Raw genomic sequence first — 16,673 nt, 5'->3', positions numbered from 1 at the left:
CATTTCGCCATTCTTCCTAATGATCTTAACCTAACTAACTAGTAATACAATAGAAGCCCGGCTTTGATCTTTACATGACCAAGCTGTAATAATTTAGTAATTACATTGACATCCAATTTATATTGAAAACCTACCTAAACAAAGAAGAAATGAAGAAAAAAAAGAGTTTACATTCCTTCAGAATTGGAATTAGGTGGCCACTTAACATTTTCCCATTGTTTTACCAGTTCAGCGTATCCCTCAGCTGAACTAACAGCAAATTCTGCCAATGAGCTCATAGCAACTGACATTCCGGCACACAAGACTCTTACTGCAACTTCTGCCATTTTCTCCGGTGTCATAACTTCTTCGGCTTTCCCTACTTCCACCACTTCCATGCTTCCACCGGAGTCCTCAAATCTCCGAGACCCACCACTATTGTGGGCTTGGGCTTGAGCCTGGCTTTGGCTTTGAGAATAGATTGATCCCATTCCTGCAGCAAAGAAATCCAGCCCATCAAGCACTGCAGTCTCACCGATTGCATCGAGAAGTCTTGTCCACTGGATGCATATTCCAAAGATTGGATGTACCCCAGCAGAGCGATGAGGGGAGAAAGGTAAATCTGATGTGTTGGGCTCACGCCTCATGCATCTTAAGAGCCAGCTACACAATGCATGTATGTAGGATCGCTGAGAAGAGATCCATGATGCAAAACATGCTCTCCAGTTCCTTAACTCAGACTCTAGATTGTGGGCACAACGAGATAGTCGTTGAGGGTCTATAGCAGAGAGTGAAGGATTATGTCGTCTTGATCTGTTAAGCTTTGAAGGTGTACCGGCTAACAGAAGTTTGGCTTCATCCAAAGTATGCTTTTGCATTTGGTGACACTCTGCCATTACTTTCCACATTCTTGCTAACCTGCAATGCATCACTTTTAAATTAAAACAAGCCCTTAAAATGGTCAAAAGCATAGTCTGTTGTGACTAGTTTAGAGGTGCAGGATAATTCTTGAGCACCAACCAAACAATATTAGTAAAAACTATCAGTATTCTATAATTCAAAAGGTCACAACTCGGTTGTTCAATGTTCATGTACAATATGAACGCCACCGTAAACAATAATGTTTTTTTCTTGTTCAGTTTTAAATCAAAACATATGTTCGGACAGACAAAATATTTGGTTTAGAATCCCAAAAGAAAATATGAAAATTAAGTGATGTAACATACCCCTGTACCAATTCTAAAAGCTGAGGCTGCAATTCTTCATCCCGTAGAGTTTCAATCCTCTTTGAAATAGCTTCAATTGAGTGTATTGAAACCTTTATTTGGGTATGCAAATCTCGAAGAGCTATCCTAGTTTTTTCCAGCGTTGAAGGCTCATCTCCTTTCGCTGCTTGATTCTTCAATTGTGTACACTTCTTCTCGTATGCCAATCGAACTCGTTCTCCAGACTGTCAGAAAGAATAGCAAGAGTTACATATATCGTTAATGACATATGATAGTATAAAGTCATGTGAAACAGTGAAAGCCATCATATGATAGTATAAAGTCATGTGAAACAGTGAAAGCATACCCTGACTTCCTCGTACAATCTCTTCTCCCATGCATATAATCTGTCTAGTGTTGAATGATGGCTGCCAGAAAACATGGATGATTCATCTGATACATTACTGCTGCTTTCAGATCCTTCATCTCTTGAACCTTCTGAAAAGTTGACCAAACATCTTGATGATGAGGAGCGTGATGAGGCTGATCGGAACAATGCTGCTGGATTCAACATTTTTATAGCTGCAAACAAACACCATAGCATTTTAGATGAATACAATCCTATTTCACATAGCATTTGGCTTTCACCTAAAAGCTATATAAACGACGAGTAAACACTACTACATGCAGTCAAACTTGCAACAATTCATCTATGTTCGAAACCACAGTTGATAAGAAATCAACAACAAAGGATCACATATTTCACACTTCTAACACAAATGAAAGAGTAATTTGAAGTTGTAATCAATCTATGTCAAACTTTCAGATACAAATTTGATTAATAACATAGAATTTGGTTAATAACATCAAATGCGTGATAAATTAATCTAATGTAGTCTTATACTCAGAATACATATGTGAGGATGGAGAAAATATAAAAGTTGTACCATGTACCTGTTACTTCACTTGATGCTGGTAGGCAATGAGCGCGATTAGCTTCTAACATTGCAGAAACTTCATTTGCCGCACCACAAACAATCACAAACTGAGACTCTAGATCTTTGATAACTTCATCCATGCTTGTTGGCCTTTTGTTTACATAAACAGTGAATCCTGGTGCCTCTTCTTCCTTCTTTTCTCTTTCGGTAGCCCTTGTTTCATGACGATTGAATTCGACATGTCCAGCATTCGGAACCTGTGACTGTTCTATGCTGTCATTAGTTTGTTCCTGTAATCCATTTGCTTCATGTTGATTTTCATCTTCATTTTCTGTTTCGTCATGGTCATCATCATCTTCTTCTTCATCCTCATCTACATCTTCAACAGTTACTTCCTCCCTTACAACATGTGCCGGTCCTTTAGGAATTTCTTCTCGTCTATGTCTTCCTTCATTGATATCCTCATGTTCGGTTACCTCTTCTAAGTCTGGTATCCCTTCTTCTTCCCGAACCTGCCTTAATCCTGCTATATCATCATCAACTATCGATTGCTCAAGGCTACTCCTCACAGGATAACCATAGTAATCCAATGATGAAAAGGGGTTCCAAAAGAAATCCCACTGAGAATTATTTTGAGGGGAGGGAGGTATCTCAGGTCTATTATACGGCGAGTTTGATTGAGGATAGTAAGAAGAATTCCTTTGTGGAGACTGCATTGTAAAGAAACCATCAAACCCACCATATTGGTGCATTGGCGAATAGGATTGAACGCGATAAGTATCAGGAGACTGAGGTCTCTCCTCAACCGAAACTGATGCAGTCCCACTTGGTCTATAGTAGTTGATCCTCACATTTGAGTTCTCCCCAGCTTGAATAGTTGGTGCTGAGAAACACTTTGGAGAAATGGTGATGAACTTTGGGGTCAATTTCTTCCCTGGAGGTGTAATAAACGAATCTAACAAGAACTCACGAGGCTTATCGCCTTCTATATACTCACGAAGAGCACTAGAAACTCGTTTTAAGGACTGAATATATGCAACATGACCCGAGGCAAACTTAGTTCTATGCTCAAGAGCTTGCTTGATGAACTTCTTCCTATCTTTACATATTTGAACAGCCTCTTCATCATCCAATTTCGATGTATTACATCCCATCCCTCCCTTTTCGACTATTCTTTTCGACGAGACTAATGATCCTGGATTCCAAATTGGTACCAGAATAACACAATTCTTGTATGCCTTTACCCCAATTCATAAGGCTCTCTAGGCTGTTGAATGAGCAAGTAAAGTAAAAGCTTAGAATAACAGAATTACACCTTATTAAGAAGCAATTCCATAATCAAAGCTCCAAAAACCGAAAAATTAACAAAGATAGTATAAATTAATCATAAATTTTTGGATGCTTTTCTTTCTTCTTAAGTCATTTAGAAAAACTAAAACTGTATATTCATTCTCACCATGAATTTATCAAAAGACTCAAACTCGAAAGTATCATAAATCACAATTTCACTTTTTTTTTTTTTTTTTTTTTTTTTTTGCTTTATTTATTCTCTTTTTGAGGCAGATAATTGCTAAATGCTTAGAATGTGACAATGTGTACAGAATATATTCTGGACAAAAGGGAAAAAAAAAAAAAGCTCAATTACTCAAATAAATAAACCACTGAAAAAAAATTGTGATAAACGAAAATTAAATTCAAGCTCAATTGATACAATTAACTGGAAAAATTCAAGAAAATTAGATTAATTATATAAAATGAGATAATTAGAGAAAACCCAATTCAGATTTCTAGAATTGACAAACAGTAAAAATACAGTACAGGGTTTGAAGTGCAGAGAAAACCCAGTTCAGATTACAGAAAAAGTAATTAAAAATAAATAAATTAAACACAAGAAAAATGTGAATTACATTAATCAGCAGAAACCTAGTTCAGATATTGTAATAATTATGATCGAGAGAAGCTAAAAATTGATGTAGCAAATTCACAAAAAAATAAAATTCACCCAAATTGTAATATTGATTCACACTAATTTATAATTATGAAAAAAAAAAGCAGATAAATGAAGTGTAATTAAGTAGAGAGAAGAAGTACCTGCAATGGTGAAGAGTGTGAAGTGAACACAAAACAGAGAGGAGAGAGAAAGTGTGAGTAGAGAGAGAAAGAGAGAGACGTTGTGATAGGAAAAAGGAAAGCAACGGTCAAAAGCTGGAAAAGTGAAAATTAAAGAAAAGAAAATAAATTATTAAAAAATTAGGGGGGCAATAATAAAGGAGGAAAAGTGAGGAATAAATGAAGATATAAAGAAGAATAAGACATGAGTTGCATTTTTATGTCCTGGAGTTTTTCTTTTTATTCAATTCGGATTTTGTAGTGGTGATAAAAAATCGGGTCGGGCTGGATCTTAGCATGATACCTTGTGTCCAAATTCGTAAAAAAGTAGTGGGTTTATTGGGTCAAAGCGGGATTTTTGGGTTTTTTCGGGCCGGGTTCGGATTCTTAACTAAAAAAACGTTTTTAGGCTTGTCCAAACCCACCCTATTTTCGGGCCGGACTAATGGGTCGGGCCAATGTTGATCACCTCTAGGATTTTGGCCTAGAATTTGTACTGTACTTTAAAATGGGGTTTACAACTGTTAGTATAAAAACTCTTAAGTCGGGCTATGTTTAGTTCACCTTAATTCATTATCTAAGGACTTATATCAAATCAGATTAGAAAACTATATTCTGATCCTACATTATTGTTATATTTGCGAATTTTTATCACTAATATCTTTAATTTTGTGATGAAAAAAATTATTAAAATTTTATATTTGGAGAATACACATTAATACAAATATAATAAGACCTCATTGATACATTTTTCTCTTTGTATATTAGCATACATTTAAGGTAAAAGTTTAGTTAATCAATCAACTAGATCAGATTAGAAAAAAGATAAAATAAGGTGAACTAAAAATAGCTTAAAACATTTTATTGATATAGTACATTTTCAAAACGATATTACAATGATGCATGAGTTTGTATATTATAAACAAGACATAAGCATTACACATAAATATAGGAGGATTGTTGAAACATGTATAGATTAATAAACGTGCTTATGGGTTCATAATAGTGGTTTATATTATACTAGGAATTGAGAAAGATTAATATAATGACTATACTTAGTGTAGTGCAAAGCAAGATGGTCAAAAGTGACAATACAAGGCAAAAATTGACTAATTTGTGCTTTGTCCCTATCTAATCGGGCAAAGTCACCTACAAGGGTGAGCACGAGTCGATTTCGTCGATTATCTCAAATTTTAATGAGATGTTGCATGACCGATATTTCAGCAGTTGTTGAACACACTGCTTTGTGAACAAACATATCATGGTATTATGATAGCGAAAGGAGGGAGGGTAAGGGAATCTCTAGCCTCAAGTACCCTCACTTGGTAGGATTCGAACCTCAAACCTCTGTGATATGAGGTAAAAACCTTTTCAAGTGAGCCAACACTTTGTTGGTGATTAAACATGTTCTTATTAGATTCATTTGGACATTTGCTTTTAATTTTTTTTTTCTTGATAAAATGTACAATACTCCGTATCAAATTTTTATTATTCATAATAACACTAGGATTAAGATTAAGGGAGCAATAAACTGAAAACAAAAAATCTTTTCGATAATCCATTTAATTACTCCCCTCCAAAAAAAAAAAATTAAAAAAAAAAAACGGCTCTCCAAAATTAGTAGTTGGATCACAGATTACTGAAAAATTGACCTCTGAACTGATTTCCTAGCTTCACCAAACTGATATACACCCTCCTGAATTGAAATTGGTTTGAAATTATTACAATTTTTTGGGTTTTTCGTTCTTTTCAATTATAATTTTATTCTTTTTGCATTCTGAAAATGGTTGGATATTCATGGCCTTCCGAAGCAGAGGTAAGAATCCCATGTTTTATTATTTCCAAAATTATGTCTTACCATTAATGTTAGAACTGGATTGTTTTTTTTCTTGCTAATTTAACATACAATTTCATTTATTAACCAGTAATTTGATAATTATGTCTGCTCATTTTCCAAGCTATAACGATCTGATTTCAAGTGGGTGGTAAGTGTTTGTTTAGAATTTTCATAATGCAATTACTGAGATTAACATTTTGGGAATTGGGTTTTTGTTTTTACATTTATTTTCATTTCATGTCATGTCATTCAATGTTCAATGTAGCTGAAGAAAATGATGAATAAGTTGAAGAAAATGATTATATAATATATAAATATATATTTTTTTATAATTTATAATTCTTATTGTGTATACTATTATTGTAAATCTGTAAATGAAGCGTAAAAGTTTTTACTGTAGTTGAATGAGTTAAAGAAGGAAGTAGCTGAGATGGCTAAAAGAACTACTGAGGAGGTCAGGGTGGTTGTCTCTCCATACAGGATTTGTCCTTTGGGAGCACACATTGATCATCAGGTAATGAATTCGGTTTCGTTTTGTTAGTAATGATGGCTAACATGCTTCTTACTAATCAGAGTACACTATTGTATATTACTATATTTGAGTGTATGATGTTGGAAGAACTCATTGATCTAATTACTAATTTCTTGTTGCTTTGATACAACAACAACAAAGCCTTAGTCCCAAAATGATTTGAAGTAGTTTCTTGCTGCTTTGATATGACTGACTATTAGTTAGTGGTTGCTGCTATTTTGATGTAATGAATTTTTGCTGATCTATTGTTATTAGGGTGGAGCTGTTTCGGCTATGACAATAAACAAGGGAGTTGTTCTTGCATTTGTTCCTTCTGGTAACCTTGAGGTATATTGCTCGTTTCTTTAATTTTGAGTGAGGGAATTTGGAGTGTCTTGCATTTTCACAAATTTAAGCTTCTGTTGTGTTTGACTGGGTTGGGGAGGGGGGGGGGGTGGGGGCGGTGGGCAGAGGGGAGAGGAAGAGTAGATTCGAGAGATCTTAATTGATCTGATTAGAAAAGAGCTTGTAAAACGTGCTAATAGGATAGAGAAAAGAGCTGAAGAAATGCAGTTGGGTAGTTTGCAATTTAGTGTCACGAGTGATTGGAAGGGCTCAGAATAGTGGAACTTTTGGTGGAATCCAGAAACAGTTGGAATCTAAAAAGGATTTATGTATCTATGGTCCCCCACTACTCCAGTGTAAGTCTGAGGGAGAATGGTAAATGCCCTATCATGGCAGCATCATTAATGGTACTAGTCCTAGAGTGTTTGAGTTTTTGCAACGTTAAGCAGAGGCTTAGAATTATTTTTGTTCACCTTGCACTTTTCTCCTTTAGTGTGTTATATGGGGAGGCTAAAATGTTGTACTTTTGAGGATTCATAGTAAAAATGCGCTGGATCTGGCGTGCCTTTAGTGTGCCCTATAATTACCAGAATTATTCTCACCCTTGACTTCTGTTGCTTACTTCATTCTATTGTGTATTAGACTTTGGACCTCGAAGACATTAAGTACCTGTCAACCTTTGGCCTTGTGGTTTATTTTATACTCTAGGTTCTGCTGTTGCATGAGAATTTTGCTTGTTTTTCCTGTAATTCTGTATTTCTCTGCTCTCTTTATAACACCCATGTGATTGTTATTTGTTAAAGAATGCTTAGAAGTTAATGGTATTAGTTATAGGCTTATAGCAAGAAGCTGCATCTTTCCCATAAACTAAAATCTTATATAGTTATTAGATGGGTGACCTCCAGTGAATTTTCCCCGGGTGTGCATGAATGAAGATGTTAAGAAGACTCGTGTTGGTTTGTGGGCTAGTCTTCAATACTACATGTGATATCTAGTAGTATAGACATAAGCAATGTTGCTCTCTGTCTCATCGATGAGGATACATTTCATGCAGATGGTGTTGCGTTCTGCACAGTTTGGAGGAGAGGTAAAGTTCAGGTAAGAACCCCAGAAAGCATTCATATGCCATTCCCATGTATTTGTTCATCTGCATGGTTATTTCTATTTCCCCTAGCTTCTATCATATAATATTAATTCTTGGAAACCTTATCTTCTTTCTTTGCTTCCCATTAATTCATTTTCCATTTCCCCTTGCTTCTATCATATAATATTAATTCTTGGAAACCCTATCTTCTTTCTTTGCTTCCCATTAATTCCCATAACTTGTCTTGTAATCTTGAGTATTCACCAAGATCTAATTTTCTTGCAGAGTTGATGAAAGTCACCATCCTAAAAAGGCTGCAAAGGCAAATGAAAGTATCAATTCCATTGGTTCAACTAAATTGGAAGAAGAGTGTTGTTGGGGAAGATACGCAAAAGGGGCTGTTTATGCATTAAATAGTAAAGGGAATGTTCTCAGTCAGGTTAGAGATGCTTCTCTAACGCTCCGCATGAAGCTTAGGTCTCATGTGTTTTAGGTCTTTGATTTGAATTATCATGTGCTCCTTTTAGATTTTCATTGTCTTATTTTTGTTTTGAAGTTAAGATTTCCTTTTTTTTGTCCCTTATTAATGTAAGTTTTTTCGACTCATTTAGTTATATTAATTTCTTTTAACCTTCGTTCCTGGCTTTGCCCTTGTTCATAACATTATTCATTAACCGTTTTTCACTATGAGTTAATATAGATATATACTTGGAGAATATGTTAATGTGTTCATGGTGACTATTTTCATTTTCTGCATTCCACTATGCTTGGTATAATGGCAAAGATTTGCTTCTGATTGATTAGCTTTGGATATATACTTACCTTTCTTCATGGTAAAGATTTTTGAGTTATGCATAGACCGTTCAAAACCACTCAAATATATTGGACCGGGGGGGGGGGGGGGCTAGAGGCGTGGCATATGATGTACTTTGTGAGTATGTGGATTATAATTCAGTTACACCTCATGCTTGAACTTCAGACCAAACTTAAAAGTTCATTTTCATAGCTTTGTTCCAGACAAAGGTCACATTTCCCTTTTCTGGAATTATCAACCAATGCTGGTCCGAGCAGTGTATGAAATATGGCACCTGAGGGGCCTTAAGGCACTGAGGCTCAAGGTTCAGAAGATGATTGCCTAAGAATGCCTGGCATGAGAGATGTGCCTATTGAAATTAGTGTCTTCATAATGCTTAATAATAATGCAATTCACAAGTACCAGCTTTCTTTTTTACGGAGTACTTTTTAAGAAATAATCTGGTAACATGATGCGTTACTATGAAAAATATAACTTATTTCGTAATAAGTGACTGTAAGTCTCTATATCTATTTTTTAAAAGTGCTTTGTTGCACCAAGGTGTGTCCCTTTGCCTCTTGCCCTGGACCTTGGCTTTAGAATGTCTGATGGTCTCAATGTGCCTCATGCTTTTTAAACTCTGGCCTGAGGGTGTTCTTTCTTGATTGCTGACTTCATACCTTTAAGTGAATTGGTCTTTCAGACCACTTGATGTCCATAATCATCTTAAATTTTGACCATCTCTCTAAAGTTGATCTAAAAAAGCAGCCAGCAGCTAACTTTAGCAAGTGTTTGCTCTAATTTTATAGCCATTTTTTGGACGTGTTGACATGTTCTGTATGCAGCTATCTTCATTAAGCCATTTCCTGTAATTTACTTTCTCTCTCATAATAAGTCTTCTTTCTTGGTTTGGGTCTTGAGGTGCTTCCCGTCATGAGGTGTAAAATGAGGATCCGGGATTTCCAAAGGATATGCACTTTATAAGGATGTTTATAAAAGAAACCAGCCCAAGGCAAAACCATGCATTTTATGACAATAACTTTTTTACTATATGCAAGAAAGTGATAAATCCAACAAGTTCTGTTTACCAATATATTTGACTCTTTTCCATCTGGAGTTGGAGCATCAACTCCTGGTACTATGTAGACTATGAATATCTATACGCTATACTATCAAGAGATAGGAAGGAGAGGCTATGTTCTCCATTGATTCACCTTAACTATTATGTGTCTGAATTCTGAATTCCATTTTTTGCACCTTTTTGTTCCATGTGACTTTTGGGGTATTACACAATCAAACTATTTTATATACATTTCTTCCCACTTTGGTCATGTACATACACATCCATGTCTTAAGGCTTCAACATATATCCATATATGTCAATCAACAATACTTTCAAGAAACTAATTCTTACTGACTAGTGCAGGTTGTTTGTGTATGTTTCAGGGTATTATTGGGTTGATCAGCGGTTCTTCGGGCCTTGACAGCTCTGGCCTCAGCTCTTCTGCTGCGGTAAGTTTGAAGCTTACTGAGTTCTATGTGCTAAACTAATTGACAAAATGGTTGATTATGGTATTTTTACTCTGTAATCAATTCCTGTTGCTGGTAGTATCCCTAGAGATGTAGGAGGATTAATTTATTCAACCTATTGTTCGGAAACTTGTGCAAATATCTGATTCAATCATAGTAACTCATAATGTCTATGTTATTCCTTGACATTTCAGTTAATTCTCTCCCATGTCCATGGGTATAATATCAGTTAACTTGTTGTTTTGACAATTGTGAAAAAAATTGTTTGGCTGATGATATTTGGCTGTAGACAGATAATAAAAAACTCGAAAAATTAAGACCTTTTGAGCAAGGATCTTTTTGGTTATTGTAGGAGTTATTGGCATCAGTTAGTGTTCCCTAAAAATTATCTTGTGGGAAGGAAATTGATAAAATGTTGTTTTAATGACATTGTTGAAGGATTCTTTTGACTCACGCATACTCAGACATGTATATGCAGACACTTATCTAGTAGCTGTAAAATGTCATTTCTTTGATCTGCACAGCAGTCACTGATTAGTGATACTTGTTTTAATGATTTAATTTTTTTGAATGAGATGAGCTTTTGGGCTGTTTACTACATTGATTGATTACAACTTGCTGAATTCAGGTTGGTGTTGCTTACTTGTTGGCTCTGGAAAATGCAAATAATATATCAGTATCTCCAACAGAAAACATTGAGTATGATCGGTAAGCTCACATACTAAAAATGCTACTGTAATTAGGATCAAGATTATTGATTTTTATTGTCTCAAAGTGTCGATGTTGACAATGACTAATACGGAGTAGTTTTTTTGTATAAGTTGCAAATTCGATTATAGTATTAAAAGTTATGAGAAAATAACTTTTTACCAGATATAGTCACAAATATGATTCTATTACTTATTTCTCTCAATTTAATTGTCAAATTGGTCATCTCAAGCTAGAGAATCTCTATATGCAGTCAAGGGTCTATCTATCAAATTTGTGTTGTATCATTCGCTTTCTTAAGGGTTTGTTTATTTCATCTTATTTTAACATATTTTATCTTAGTTCAGATAATTTCATTTAAAATAAGTTCAGTTAATGTAAGTCAGACAAAATAAGTTTTGAAAATGCAAAGAAAATAAGTTCAGACAAAATAAAATAAGTTCAGATAAAATAAAATAGGTTCATACATATAAAATACTTTCAGACAAAATCAGATGAACCAAACAGAGCCTAAGTCATTATGGGAGAGGTGTTATCTTTCTGGCACCTTATATAGGAGGATGTGTGTGTGTGTGTGTGTGATTATTCCGTGTAGTCATTGACAAAAATATCGTGGATTGTTATGCATTTTGTCCTAATGTCAAACTTTGAACATCAAATTTCTTCACTTGTAGGCTGATTGAAAATGAATATCTTGGCTTGAACAATGGCATATTGGATCAATCTGCAATTTTACTTTCAAGACAGGGTTGTCTAACCTTTATGGACTGCAAGGTACTTTCATATTATTCAGTACTCTCATCATTTGCTTGCTCTCTAATGTTAGAACATATAAGCTGCAGTTCATTTGCATGCTTGGAGCCTATGTTACTCAGACTTTGATTCTTGTGTCAGTAAATGTCGAATGACTCATCCATCATATGAAAAAGTTCCAAAATGAGATGTTCTTTACTACTATACCCATGTCATAGGTTTGAGCATCCATTTAGGCTTTGTAAGATCTTGAAACGCTGAGTTTGAGCACAAGCTTAATCCCTGGTTTTCCCTTTTTGACAACTTTGCTCTTTTCTCTGGTGTGAGTTTAGCATATAGCCACCAATTTTAAAATAATTTACATGTAATTGTCATATTCTGCTGTATACTTGGTCTGCAGTAATATATAAATACCTTTTTTTTTCCCTTTCAAATTCACACACTCAATTATGTTGTTAGTCAAGTTGCCAAAGAAACACTGTTGTACCTTGTGCAGTTTTTCCATGTATGAAATTTGTAGAGGTCTGCAATACTCATTCAAGGGAATTTCAATAGAAATACAAGTGTGTGACATGATTGATAACGGGTGATGTGTTGGAAAAACTCCAAAAGAACAGAGATTTGTGCTGTATTCTATAAAGAAGATGCCCAAAAAAAAAAAAAATAGAGCTGTAGCCCATGATTAGAACATAACTTTTACCTGGAGAAGAAAGAAAACGGTGATTTTGGATAAATTGTTGCAACTAGACTATCATGCCCTCCTTTTGTCACCGAAGTCTGAAAGATTCTTATCCTTCTTTGGATTGTTATCGATGCATCAATCTTTCTCCTAAACTGTTACCTGGGTTCAATACTCATTTGTACAGACCAAAGAATACAAGCTCATAAACTTGAAAGAGAATGACATAGATGGAGTGCAGAAATCATACAAGATATTGTTGGCATGTTCTGGCTTGAAGCATGCTTTGACTAGTGGCGTTGGGTATAATCGCCGAGTTGCTGAATGTCAAGAGGCAGCAAGAATTCTCCTAGAGTGAGGATTTATTCTTTTATGATGTCATTCTTCTTTGTTTCCCTTCACTGTTTTACATGTCACCACCTTTTCATTATTATTTGAGTACTTCTAATAAGAGTGTCTTTTTGTGCTTTTTAGTTAGTTATTGGAGAAGATTTTGTTAATTAATCGACCCATATATTTCATTAGATGGACAAAAAAACTTACAGGTTAATATTAAAATAAGAGAGTGGATGAGTTTATAATGTCACTGGATGCTTACTTTGTCATACAAAGCTTACTGTCAGTTATGCCTGTATATACATAAATACATTAGTAACCCTCACTTGTTTGACCATTGCAGTGCTGCTGGGAAGCATGAAGTAGAGGCTGTTCTATCCAATGGTCAGGATCTGCTCATATTGCTGATTTAAAGTATTCTACTACCTTTGTTCTTGACCTTATCAGTAATTCTAATGCTTGGTTTCTCTTGCTCGAACAGTTGAACGGGAAGTTTATGAAGCTCACAAGGTAGTCAGTCTTATCTACCAATCTACTATGATACTGTTTATCTAGTCCCGGTAAAATATCATGTACTTTGCACAAGGCATAAAAGACCAGTTTTAATTAAAAAAGAACTTTATTAATACAGCCTACAGGTAATATCTGCTTAGCATTTCTTTTGAAAATACTGAGTGATGGAAATGGTGGCCACGATTGTTGTCATTTTATGTTTTCATAGTTGTCGTATTTCTCCATTAGTAAGCAAATATTTCCTCCATTTGGCCTTGCCATATAGGCTGATCAATCTCTCTTTGGTTTCTGCTTTACTTATAATTGGCAATGTATTTGGTACCCTAGGGACGGTTTCATATAAGAGGGAAATTCTGAAATATCATGATGGCCTGATTTGAGTATCCTAAAGAAACTAAATTTCTTGGGAACAATGAAGTACCTTTGTAACAGTTAATTGACAGCTTCTAAATTGGATAGCATAACTGGCATAAATATCCTCTGAAGAGTAGGATGTGGGAACAGCGCGAAGCTATTAAGGAAGATAGCTATGCCTTTGGTGAGTTGGATTGAGGAAATGGTAGCATATTTTTCCACTAAAATCTCTGTCACAGCTTGCTAAGTTCTGCTGTTGACTCGGCTCTCTGCTTGCAGTTTCTTCAACAAGGCTCCATTTACAAATATCCATAGGAATTGTGAAGTGTAAACTGTAAACCCTTGCAAGTTGTTATTTCTTTTTATTACCAATGCTCTCTGCAAATGAAAACCTTCTTCGTCATCTATTTTCCCTACTAACTTTTCATATCACTGCAACATTTACTGAGTTAAGGTGTTTGACATTCTGGATTACCACAAAGAATTTCAAATCTTTCATGAATTACAGAAAATATTTTATGTTATTATATCATCTTTTTCTTATTGATTATAGGACAAGCTAGAACCTCTTCTTGCTCGTAGAGCAGAGCATTATTTCTCAGAGAATATGCGTGTGAGGAAAGGTAATCCTCCAATCTCAACTTGCTTTATGTTACAACAGCTGCTTCATTCCTTTCCAGTTTTGTTCCATGCATTAGAATTTATTTAGCCTGTGTTTACCATGATTTGATTCAGGAATTGAAGCATGGGCTTCAGGTAGGATGGATGATTTTGGAAAATTAATTACCGCCTCTGGTCGAAGTTCAATACAGAATTATGAATGTGGTATGCATCATATCATTATTTCCCCTCTCTTTCAAGGTCATTGATGATAATTTCTAAGCTGTTATCCTACCCATATCAATTGCTGTGTTTTAGTTTATAATCCAAATATAACTTTCTTAAGATTTTGATTGCTCGTATCATGATTTGTTGAATTTATTCCGTCATAATGCATTGAAGTAAAATCTGACTCACTCTTGTCATGATTCTCCCATAATCTCAGGGTGCAAACCTCTGATAGACCTTTATGAAGTCCTCCTGAGAGCTCCTGGTGTATATGGAGCCAGGTTCAGTGGTGCTGGTTTCCGAGGATGCTGCATTGCTTTAGTCAATGCAGATCTCGCATCAGAAGCTGCTTCGTTTGTGAAAAGGGAGTACAACAAGCTTCAACCGGAATTAGTCAGTAAGATCGACCAAGAAGCTGCAGTATTGATTTGTGAATCGGCGGATGGTGCTCGTGTAATTGCTGCCCCTTAACTTGATCATCCTACTTCATTCTTTACAGTCTTGTTGAGTCAATTTGCTTCATTCTTTTCATATCGGCGGAAGCTAGGGTTGGATCTAAAACCTAAGCTCTGATACCATATTAGATTTTGTAAAACTCCTCAAATTGGAGTTTATTCCATTGATTCATATATATAGCCAACATAGGGTTACAAAGATGAGTCCTAATCATGTTAGGAAATCTTAAAACATATTTACACAATATTCACAAAATATATCTTTTTATAACATAATATCTATCGTTTATTTGACCAAATGCTATTCATATGTAGCTGAATGATGTCATTTTTGTAAAAAAAAACAAATCACAATCTTCTTCCCTTTCCTTGGGAAAAACCTTACAGTACCCTGATTAATAAAATACTCTCTATTTCTTTTTATTGGTTATATTCTGACTTTTATGATATCTAATACATGACCACAAATTTGTTTAATTTGAAATTAAATTAAAAAAGATATTTTGAAAATTCATTTTAATACGAGTTTAACAATATCTCACATGATATGGTTTTATAGTTTATGATAATAGTGTAATCATTTAACAAAAAATTGACAACAATAGAAATGTAGCAAATAAAAAGAAACAGAGAAAGTAGCACATTTTTATGTTAAATAATTTCAGATCAGCAAAATTAATTTCAGTTAAGTAAAAATAATTCTAATTCAGTAAAAATCAATAGCTTTATATAAGAAAAATAACAAAGAATCATTAAAAATAATTTCACTTCAGCAAAAATAATTTCGGTTCAGTAAAATTAATTTCAGTTTAGTGAACATAATTTAAATTCAATAATATTTTAAGTTCAGTAAAAATAATTTCGGTTCAATAAAAATAAGGTGAAGAGAACAGATGTTTGGCTGGAGGTTAGGCCTTAGGGAGGGTTGTTTTGATTTACGTAGTATTTTATTTTTGTAAGGTGTGAGGAGAAGGATGATTGTCACGGGTCAATTCTGTCATAGTAGGTGAAATCCTGTGGGATTAGAGAATAGGTAAGAAAATTTGCACACTAATGTGTATGACTGCTTATATATCATCACTTTTTTTTTCCCTCAATGTCATTTTCCCTTGTCAATAAACCATTGGACAATTAATTTGGGAAGGAATAACCGAACAAGTATATTAAATTTATTTCAATATTAATTATACCTTGAAAAGAAATATTCATTTCATTTATGAACGTCTAGAAAGATTTGCTACCAGATCTATATATTTCTACATCTTGTGAACATTTGTTTGGATGCTTGTTCTCAAAATCGATCTGTTTTTTATTTTTAAGAAAAATAAATACATAATTTATTTATTTATTTATTTATTTATTTATTTTGCATAATTCCTTTATCACAATTCTAACGGGAAATTGATTGTTTGAGTATGATTATTTCTTCTTAATTTGTCAAACAAATACATTGTAACCTACAACAACCACGTACAACTAATAGTTCATTGGCTAAATCACCAATATTCGGCAATTAATTTGACAAATACTTCATCAATCTCTTCTTCTTCCATTATTAAATAAAATAAATAAATAAATAAATAAATAAAATAAAAAATAACTAAATAACTAAATAAATAAATAAAAAAACATTCCTCAATTTGTGAGTCGGATACGGAGTACATCATAATTAACCTACAAACAAAAGAGCCACAAACAAACTAATAGAGACTCATT

The 16,673-nt window shown here is 34.3% G+C and overlaps 2 protein-coding genes across 4 annotated transcripts; one reads left to right on the top strand and one right to left on the bottom strand.

The window, feature by feature from the left end:
* Positions 1 to 25: 25 nt before the first annotated feature.
* Positions 26 to 4,338, bottom strand: LOC110692285. 2 transcript variants are annotated; one of them, XM_021869285.1, is made up of 5 exons: positions 4,214 to 4,338; positions 2,139 to 3,389; positions 1,552 to 1,766; positions 1,206 to 1,429; positions 26 to 897 (listed from the first exon to the last, which is right to left on the bottom strand). In XM_021869285.1, exons 2-5 carry the CDS (start codon positions 3,274 to 3,276, stop codon positions 168 to 170), a joined length of 2,307 nt encoding a protein of 768 aa, XP_021724977.1. In that variant the 5' UTR covers positions 3,277 to 3,389; positions 4,214 to 4,338; the 3' UTR covers positions 26 to 167. The 2 variants fall into 2 exon arrangements, with proteins under 2 accessions (XP_021724977.1, XP_021724978.1); XM_021869286.1 differs by lacking the exon at positions 4,214 to 4,338 and having other exon boundaries at positions 2,139 to 3,593.
* A 1,180-nt stretch (positions 4,339 to 5,518) lies between these two features.
* LOC110692284 (galacturonokinase-like) lies at positions 5,519 to 15,343 on the top strand. Of its 2 annotated transcripts, XM_021869284.1 has the most exons (15): positions 5,519 to 6,047; positions 6,157 to 6,216; positions 6,469 to 6,582; positions 6,856 to 6,927; positions 7,979 to 8,022; positions 8,294 to 8,447; positions 10,248 to 10,313; positions 10,960 to 11,039; positions 11,714 to 11,813; positions 12,659 to 12,825; positions 13,151 to 13,191; positions 13,289 to 13,317; positions 14,228 to 14,297; positions 14,410 to 14,499; positions 14,720 to 15,343. In XM_021869284.1, exons 3-15 carry the CDS (start codon positions 6,499 to 6,501, stop codon positions 14,971 to 14,973), a joined length of 1,251 nt encoding a protein of 416 aa, XP_021724976.1. In that variant the 5' UTR covers positions 5,519 to 6,047; positions 6,157 to 6,216; positions 6,469 to 6,498; the 3' UTR covers positions 14,974 to 15,343. The 2 variants fall into 2 exon arrangements, with proteins under 2 accessions (XP_021724976.1, XP_021724975.1); XM_021869283.1 differs by lacking the exon at positions 6,157 to 6,216.
* The last annotated feature ends 1,330 nt before the right edge of the window (positions 15,344 to 16,673 follow it).

This window comes from Chenopodium quinoa, unplaced genomic scaffold (genome assembly GCF_001683475.1).
Source record: "Chenopodium quinoa cultivar QQ74 unplaced genomic scaffold, ASM168347v1, whole genome shotgun sequence".
NCBI classification, from domain to species: domain Eukaryota; kingdom Viridiplantae; phylum Streptophyta; class Magnoliopsida; order Caryophyllales; family Amaranthaceae; genus Chenopodium; species Chenopodium quinoa.
The sequence above is the reverse complement of the archived record's forward strand: the minus strand, read 5'-3'. Positions and strand labels throughout refer to the sequence as shown.

What these genes read in the sequence shown, in the direction of transcription:
- LOC110692285 (XM_021869285.1), bottom strand. Translation starts at nt 3,276, where the DNA reads ATGGGATGTAATACATCGAAATTGGATGATGAAGAGGCTGTTCAAATA. An exon ending in AGCATCAAGTGAAGTAACAG is followed by an intron (nt 1,767 to 2,138) that starts GTACATGGTACA and finishes GTTTGTTTGCAG; the next exon opens with CTATAAAAATGTTGAATCCA. An exon ending in CTTTTAGAATTGGTACAGGG is followed by an intron (nt 898 to 1,205) that starts GTATGTTACATC and finishes GATGCATTGCAG; the next exon opens with GTTAGCAAGAATGTGGAAAG.
- LOC110692284 (XM_021869283.1), top strand. Translation starts at nt 6,015, where the DNA reads ATGGTTGGATATTCATGGCCTTCCGAAGCAGAG. An exon ending in GAGCACACATTGATCATCAG is followed by an intron (nt 6,583 to 6,855) that starts GTAATGAATTCG and finishes TATTGTTATTAG; the next exon opens with GGTGGAGCTGTTTCGGCTAT. An exon ending in AGAGGCTGTTCTATCCAATG is followed by an intron (nt 13,192 to 13,288) that starts GTCAGGATCTGC and finishes TTGCTCGAACAG; the next exon opens with TTGAACGGGAAGTTTATGAA.